Source organism: Dendroctonus ponderosae, unplaced genomic scaffold, assembly GCF_020466585.1.
Source record: "Dendroctonus ponderosae isolate FM_Combo_2020 unplaced genomic scaffold, Dpon_F_20191213v2 Dpon_F_20191213_5, whole genome shotgun sequence".
Lineage (NCBI taxonomy): Eukaryota > Metazoa > Arthropoda > Insecta > Coleoptera > Curculionidae > Dendroctonus > Dendroctonus ponderosae.
The window spans coordinates 1-9,061 of NW_026018715.1; the positions used below are offsets into that span (position 1 = coordinate 1).

General features: G+C 35.9%; 1 protein-coding gene across 2 annotated transcripts; it reads right to left on the bottom strand.

Annotated features, from left to right (window-relative positions):
• Window positions 1–4,517: 4,517 nt before the first annotated feature.
• LOC109533915 (gamma-interferon-inducible lysosomal thiol reductase) lies at window positions 4,518–6,745 on the bottom strand. Of its 2 annotated transcripts, XM_019899430.2 has the most exons (5): window positions 5,769–6,745; window positions 5,500–5,516; window positions 5,267–5,410; window positions 4,978–5,151; window positions 4,518–4,907 (listed from the first exon to the last, which is right to left on the bottom strand). In XM_019899430.2, coding segments are annotated over exons 1-5 (603 nt in total). In that variant the 5' UTR covers window positions 5,770–6,745; the 3' UTR covers window positions 4,518–4,640. The 2 variants fall into 2 exon arrangements, with proteins under 2 accessions (XP_019754989.1, XP_019754987.1); XM_019899428.2 differs by having other exon boundaries at window positions 5,500–6,744.
• Window positions 6,746–9,061: the final 2,316 nt, after the last annotated feature.

Sequence of the window (9,061 nt, forward strand, 5' to 3'; positions counted from 1 at the left end):
TTTGACTTGGACCACTACTAGAACACTTCAAGCAGTATCCAATCCACCTACCCTTGAATTGATTAGCCTGAACCTGAAATCAACAGAAGACATCCAAGCCCAGCTGAGAACCCAAGCAATCTAACTACAAGGAATGCAGACATCCCTATATGTTAACCGTACTAGCATATGGACTATATTATTATATATCGCTTTACTTGCATTTCTTTGCTATTTACTATATGAATTGATTTGTAAGAAACTTAATAACAAATCGGAAAATAATCAAATTKAAATTAAATAAACTTCAATTTTCAAATGAAATTACATATGAYGCTTTGATGATRTAATTTCATCTAAGGCCGAAGGAGTTATGATATCCTATTTAGCCAACTTCACAAATTCATGACATTCTATTTCGCAGCTAAGCATAAGGAAATATCTGATTATGCTTACGAAGTACATAATGTTCTTTAGTTTCACAGATAGCATGTAAACTCATCAGCATTCATTCAGTATATATTCACACAAGCCTGTAATAAGGAACAGTTGTATCTTGAAGCTGAAATCCATGTCAATTGAAATAAAAATTGTTTTAAAAACTCCCTTTCCAAGGAAGTGATTTTAACTCGTAATCCCATCTTTCCCCGGTGCTTTACCGTTTTTCATTTGAGACAGTGCTAGTTCTACTTCTTTTATGGTGATGTCGGGCAGGTCCTCGGAGCCCACATTGAGAATCGTTTCATCAGCTTCGATTTCTTGCATTGGGTTATTTTCTGTGTATGGTGTGCTGTAGAAATTTTCCACGATCTCCATTAAATCTTTTCTGTCTTCTTTGATGTTTCCGTCTGTGTCCTTTAGTTGATGTATTTGGAGGCGACCATTATTGTTAAGTGTTTTTAAGTATTTTCATGTTCTTGTTGTTTTCGATAGTCGTTGTTATCACTTTTGTGTTTCACTGCCTTAAATCTTCTCTTGTTTTCTTTTTTATAGATTTCTTAATTTYTTTATATTCAGAGAGAATGAGATCTCTGKTCTCCTTTTTTATTTTTGAAATATTTTTTTTTGTAGTGGTACATATCTTTTTGGTAGTCGTTCTAATGTCAATACTTATCTTGTTTTCTAGGTCATCTATATTCAAGCTGTTCAGTGCTTTATTGGACAATTTCTTGTTGAGTTCAGCTTGGAATTTTTGAAGGTTTTCCTGAATTGTTTCTGGTGTGGGAAATGGTTGTATTTTGATTAACTTATTTCATTCCCGTTTCAAGTTTATTTCTATTTTAGCTTTTGCCAACCTATGATCGCTACCCGTATCAAAGCGATTTAGGGCCGCTACGTCCTTTACAGTGAGCTTTTTATTCGTCAATACGTAATCGATCTCGTTTTTCGTATTTGAGTTTGGGCTTCTCCATGTCCAACGTCTTTTTTCTGATTTTTTGAAGAAGGAGTTCATACAGTACATCCTTTCTTTTTGCAAATAATTGATAAGTCTTTCTCCTCGCTCGTTGATCGAACCCAATCCGAATTCACCCACATACTGATTTCGGTCTCCAGCTGGTACTCCTAGTTTGGCATTGAAATCGCCAATAATGAATTTGTAATGTGCTGTTTCTGTTGCCAGCGCCTGTGAAATGTCATCGTAGAAGTTCTCTATCTCATCATCGGGTGCAGAGCTTGTAGGGGAATATACTTGAATTATTTGGACACTATATCTTTACGATATTTTTACTACTATATAAATGACTCTACTCGATATGGATTTCATCTTCGTAACGAGCTGCTTTATACTCTTATGAATCATTATCGCTGTTCCGCCAATGTATGAATTTTCCTTCCTTTTGTTTCGATACAAAAGGTGGCCTGATTTCAGTGTGGTGCATTTTTCGTCAGGCAGCCTAGTTTCGCATAGGCCCAAGATGTTCCATTTGATACGGGATAGTTCCACATCTAGTTCTTCTAGATGTTCGGTTGATCTCAATGTTCGAATATTATAGGTGGCAAGGTGAAGCTTAAATTTGTTCTGTATTAAGATTGGAGGGGATTAATTTTTGCCTACCCCAGAATCTTTGAGGCTGACCCTGTTACGGGTGTGGGATTTGTCATGTGATGATCTACCCACCTGGGGTACTATTTCGTTTGTTTTAAAATCCAACATGGTTTACGGGAAGTTTTTTCGCCATAATCTTCCACGCTGGCTAGACGGGTTGGAAGATGTGGATATCAGCCGCTCCTGACCTGGAGAACCGACGCTGTTTGCAGCCGCCCATTCTGGGTCAGACGCTGCGGGGTGTTCGCCACATCTGGCTATCCTCACTTAGTTTAGCCTGCAGGTCGATGCAGTTGCCCGTGGAGTCATAAGTGAGAATTGGGTGTTTTGTGAGGACTAGTTATCGCCGACCGCTCACCTACTATGTCTTTGAGCGCGACCGTCCTTGATAAAAGGTGCTACCTCTACAACACAACCCCATAACCCCCCAATTTTCACATATAAGAATGTAAATATTTTTATAATAGTGAAACGAGTGATTCAGCAAAGGGTGCGAATAAATAAAAACAATATAATTTCATAATAATCATTTTATTTTGTTTAAAAACAATGTTATTAGATACAGATGGATACTTATTAAAAACAATTAGAAAATATATAATTGTGTGTTATATAATGTAAATTATTAAAAAAGCCGAAATACAAGAGTAAGAAAAATTATTAAAATCAAGTTTAGTTTTAAAGACAATTAAGTAAAGGACCGAGTATTTTCTATTCCGGTCAATTTTAATACAAATTAAAATATTCTTCTTATTTTTTTGCTTAATAAAATATGATTTCAGAAAACAGAGGACGTCTATCGATTTTCGGATGAAAAACGAATTTCGGATTAAAAATTTTGTACTTCACCCAGGAAAAATTCAAATATACCTTCACTTGTTAATAAATTTGCATCTTGTCTACCTAAAGCTTCGGCTGTAAATTTTATCGGACCTAAAACTTTAAGAAGTTCTACAACTTTTTCAACAATTTCTTCTCGGTTATTTTATCGTGCACTGTTTTCGAATGATTATGTAGACTGCGTGTGTTTCATCCTTTGCAAGTAAACATTTTATTGCAATAAATACAACGGGCTTTTTGTTTTTCTACTTTTTGGAAATAATTTCACACGTCTGGTTAGGACTACAAAGATATACAAAATATAAAGAAACATTTATACGTTTATAATATTAAAATATGTTACCTACTTACATTTTGTATAATATCCTCTATATCAAATATCGATCAATGGCCCTGAACACTGAAATTATTAACTGTACATAAAGAAACCAGAAGACAAACTGATATAAAATATAAATTAATTCATCCAATAGACAAAACACACAGTTTCTTGGAATCATATCGGACTGATATTATTCCACGAACTAAACCGCTTGCTCTGGTACAACTGTCATTTTTAACTTTTTTAAGTGTTATTCATACATTGAAAACCGATATTTTCTACTAAAAAATCGGTTTTCGAATTTCACAATTTTCTCCAAAAACCCGGTTTTTAAAAACCGACAAACCCTAAACAGCATCAAATCACATGCCGCTATCGAACTTAACGTGCGTCCCTCGAAGTTAAGCTCGAAGGAATAAATAAAACAATTGTGTTTAATTGGAGCGTAGTTTTGTGTTTTAGCTATAATTTGTTTCTAATTTAAAACAAAAATATGTCTTTTGGTGGTCTTAGAAGGTTAGCTTTATTAGAACAATTAGTAAATATTCTTGAAAATAAACTTAATTTGCCTCCACAAACTACTAAATTTTCAAATTGTTTGCGGGTTGTGTTTTTGCCTCTTCTGTACATGCTCCGTTGAAAGAGTTTGAGAAGATGGGTCAGGAACAATAACGAACGAAATTGAAAGTGAATGCAAATCATAAACAAAGACAAGTATGTTAGTAAGTGGGCCAAATGTTCAAAACGTGCACATGTGGTGCATATGTTTTAGAAGCTTCGATGATTTGATGTTAAATCTCTCTATAACTAATAAACTATTCGTATAAAGGCATCTCACTTTATGCATCCAATATTTTTTTCTTTTTAATGTTTGTTGGATAACTGGGTCGGAAACGTACACGTTAACTCGGAGATAGAGCACTCCGCGGTTGTGTTGCTGCGTTATCGAAAATGTTATCCTGAACTGTTAAATTGCCATAACGTGTGTGTTAAAAATAGCATTTATGATACAGCACAGGGCTGATTAACTGGATATAATTAAGACTAACATCAGTTCGAACTTTCCCCGTTTCAACTACATTGAAAATTTTTTTTGGTTTCATTTTAGCTTGGGAACTTTGAAGCTTTTTAAGCAACTGAATTTAAGTTAGTTGATTAAAAGAGAGAAATGTTCGCTGAAATATTCTCTACATTACTTTTCTTTTAATTTTAACCTGACATTTACGTATAGTTTGTTATTTAAACTGTAAATAGAAGGGAGTAATAAAAAAAACTTTGGCTTTTTAGCTTTCACTCAACTTATAATTAAAGAATATTAAAACTAATCACTTCAATAACAAAGTATTTATTAATTTCAAAATTATGTTACCTTTGCCGCCGTGTAAAAGGACAAGAATGAGAACAGGGGAGCTGCTTAAAAATTGTTTTACCGTCGTCAAATGCTAAACGGATTCATTTAATTTCAGCATCAAAATGATAAAGCGAACTTTTACACTTATCCGGTTCATTTTCCAAATATTTACATAAAACTGCTTTAAAATCGTTTAACGATTCTCTCCAATCATCATCATTAAACACATCATTAAAGACAATTGTTGGAATTCCTGTAGGATTCAGAAGATCAGTTTTCTGGCCATGTTTTTCCAGAATATCTTCTCCTTGACCTGATGATAGACAACTTTCGATATCGGACCATGGGATTTCATTGTCCATAGCACACTGCAAGATTAACAACCAACCACACCCTTTTCAACAAATTTTCTAAGAAAAATTACTGATTTTGACGTACTTTTTCCAATATTTCTAGAGATGCGGGACTACTTGAGCTCTGCCCACAAAAAACAAATAATTCGCTTGTGGAGATGTTCTGATATTCGATGACACATCCATGAACTGTATTTCCATAGCATTCATCTGTTCCATGTTGACACGTAAATGTTTTCATACCATCAACAATTTCCTCCTTATAAATCAAATATTCCATTAAGTAAATCGAAAGTCAATTTAGAAAAGTAGATAAAAAATGCTTCATAATCATAAACAGAGAAACAATTTTTTGTGTAAACTTTATATCTTACTGTAGCGTGACCATAGGGAATTAATTCCAGTTCAATAAGATTGTCAAATATCTTGTAGTTTGGATGAAGCTGATTGCTAATAAAGGCTATACTATATGGGCACAGAGTCTCATAATAGACGGAAACCTTCACTGCTGCCGAAATCTGAAAGCATTGGTTTATTCAACGCAAATTCAAAATGACCGTGTCTCGTAAGTGCAAGATATGTTCAATAAATTTCTCAAAATACTTACTTGAAATCCTAACGCCACTGAAACAAAAATGAAGCAAGTAACGAATTTCATTATGACAATAAAATCTATAATAATAATAAACGCGTTTGAGCGAATTACTTTAATATAAGCAACTGTACAAATACTTCAAGTTTGCATATTAGTGATAAAGCAATTTCAAAGATAAAACAACTAAAGATCAATCAGCCTGCCTTGTTTGCTTAAAAAATGTAATGAGGTAACTACAACGATAAAATAACACACACTCACCAATGATTTATGGTACTTACTGGAAATAATGGCTCCATTAAAAACGCTATAGGATATCCAAATGACTAAATAGCCGATGCAATTTCTAGGTTTATTTGACGGATTTCAATATAAGTAATAAAAGGGAATGCCAGAAGCATTCAAATGGAGAATTTTATAACAACGAGAAGTGTACCCGGATGGGTAGATCATCTTGCGACAACTCCTACCTTTTGCAAAAAGGCTATCTCAAGGATTCTAGGGGATGCAACAATTGGTTACAACCTTCCAACCAGAACCACAGATCAAGTAAGTTACATACAGCCACGTTTAACATAAGGACTACGAAGTCGATTCATCAAATAGATGAACAGGAAGAACTCTCGCATGTAAAATGGACGAATTAAGGCGTGTGCGTCGACGAGCAGAGCTAAACACAAGTATTCGTAAAATGAGGACACGTCCCATATTTAAACAACAAAGATACGAACACGCACTTGACACGAACACGGACGGTATAGGTATGCTAGTCAATAAAATACTCTGATATTAGATTAGATATTTCCCGTGCAGCTTGAGCGACCCATCGGGTGCGTTCCCAGGTGGCGGATAGGGGAAAGACCGGGCAGATACGTAAAGGTAGTGGCATAAAAACCGAGAATCTGGATCGAAAGCCGTCACCTCGGACCAGCTCGTGGCACAAACAGCAAAGCGTCTGCAGTTCAACGACTCTCGTGGTTACGGCTTCGGTATAGGTACTCTAGGAGGCGTGGGGATCTTGATTTTACTGCCCAGATCGCGTGACTATGTCACTATGACATTTCCCAATTCTCACGGTATAGTACGAGCCAAGAGATGCAATGCGAGGAGTAAATCTAGCCAAAAGCAACTAACCTTGAGGCAACAGACGCACGTCATTGTATCAACCTTACCCACACATGCGCGGCTCTGTGTGAGTGGACCTAACCCCTCCCTAGCTGCTCGTGGCAATGATAAAAAAGAAAACGCCACCACCATCATACCACCACAAAATACCGGCGGGACTTCCTCAGAAGAACTGTCGGAATCTGCAGCTGGCAAAGTACCGAAGGGTCGCAAAAAAACTCTCGGGACCGCCAGGCGGAAAAACTACCAAAAGTGTGCTAGGTAGCCCCTCAGTGGAACCAGCACACCCCAAAAAAGCTGCCACGACAGGGACGCAAAAGCGACACCGGTCGGATGGCAGCACACCCAACAAACCAGCATCTGGGCGGCTGTATGTGGGAACTTTCGTAAAGAAGGGAACCACACACAAGTCCTACAGGGATGCGGTTTCCGGGATTAAGATGGCCGAGGAGTTCCACACAGCCCAGAGCACAGATCATCAGCTCTGGGTGTGCGTAAGAGAACATTTACTCACAGAAAAAAATCATATTCAAGGATAAAAAAATTAAAATAAATTTACCATCAGCCTGACTGGCCTACATCGTATATCCGAAAGATACAGCCTTCCAATTGTTCAACGACACGTGTCTACAAGTTGATTTGAAGAAATCGAAATACAGCAACTACACGAGTATGCAACTTCCGCAAATCAAAACAGAAAAAAGAAACACTTCTCAATTATCGTAGGCAATTTAAATGCCAATCTTTAATTGTAACTTTGATTTAAGAAAATACATTATATTTTGCGTTCTCCCAGAAGAAAAATCAACATTAAAATCTCGACTCAAACGAATGAAAATGTATGGTACTTTTGGTCAAGTAAACTGGAACCTGAAGACCGGGCGTCCTTTGAATGCGTTTTCGTTCGAAGTGGGTTTCTCAAAAATCGTGCGAAAAAGAGGAAATGACCCAATTTAATTACGACCTACTGGAGCTCGTCTACTAGAACTGAAGTCCTTTGTACGAATTTGCACGGACCATTGGGATGTGCTAATTATCCGAAACCAAAGTCATTCTTAAACCTCGATTTGTTTGGGAGCAACAATGAATTCTATCGGTCGGCGATTTATTAATGAAAAACAGGTGGAAGGTATAAAAGTACTAACAGTAGATACCAATCGATATATTGTATTAATCGATTTATTCTAGGCATGAAAGGTTCTTTCATGTTCTGACTCCTATATCTACATTCTTCTTCTTCTTGTGCCATGCTGTCCCCGAGAGCGTAGGCAATCTCTCGCGCATACTTTTGTGGAACCACTATCCACAAGATATACGGCATTTACAGCGAATGCGTTCACCATCATATAGGTAACTACATTATATGTTTCAAATTGAAAATGGTAAACAGTAACTCAAAATTTGTAAGCTTTTGGCTAAGATTTAATAGGGATCGAATTTCACTCTTCACTTGTGTCTTCAGAATAACTTACGCCACTGGTCCCTGTTGATAAATGTGCAAGATAGTACCGGTTAGAAAAATTCAGGCCGTTTTTCCTGTGAATGGCACAACTTTGCACGTTTCTTTTTAAGGTAACAATTTATTAATATCACGATTATCACTTGTTATCACCAAAAACACGAGGACTCACCGTATTTACGAGTCCAACGAGTCAAGTTTCCCTTACTATAAATTTACTACAAGATATTGCCTTCAATTACGGTGTTGTTATAATAAATGTTTCATTATGTTTTCGTTAATTACTATAATAATATATTATACCACTATTATTAATTACCACCTTAAATTCTTATAATTTTTTAAATTTAAAGCTTTAACGCTGTTATGTTAGTGGCATTGTTTTTATTATTTTTTCAAATTTCAAAATAAATAAGTAAGACACTAAATACATTTATAACTACTGCTTTCCTCCTATTTTGTCGTTGATGCTACTCATACATTTCAAATTGGATACTGAGCCGGGAAAGTAGCTCTCGCTAGTACCTACTTTTATATATACTGTGAACCAATGTTGGTCCCATAAAAAACTTAAACAAATGCACCCACAATGCTCCCACCTTTTTGGGGAAAATGAGTAATATACAGTTACGACACATAAAAGTAGACGACTCCTTAAGGCGATTTTTTCCAAATTTTGATAAATTAGGCTTTGTGAAATACGTCAAATATATGTACGATGTATGTCACAAACTTGATTTAATTTGACAATTTAACTCACCTCTCTATAAATCATGCTCTTCGGCTTTTCAAATCTCTCAGCTACTGTTAGATTAATGAAATTATTCGAGTATGTTTGCAGAATAGTTATACAGGGTGATTCAAAATTGGCGCCATTGCTTTTAAGGGGCTATAGGGCTCAGAAAGTATGATAAAAATACTGAAATCGTTTTTTCCGAAATAATTATATTATAAAAAAATATATTAACAGTTGATTATCGAATTTCAACT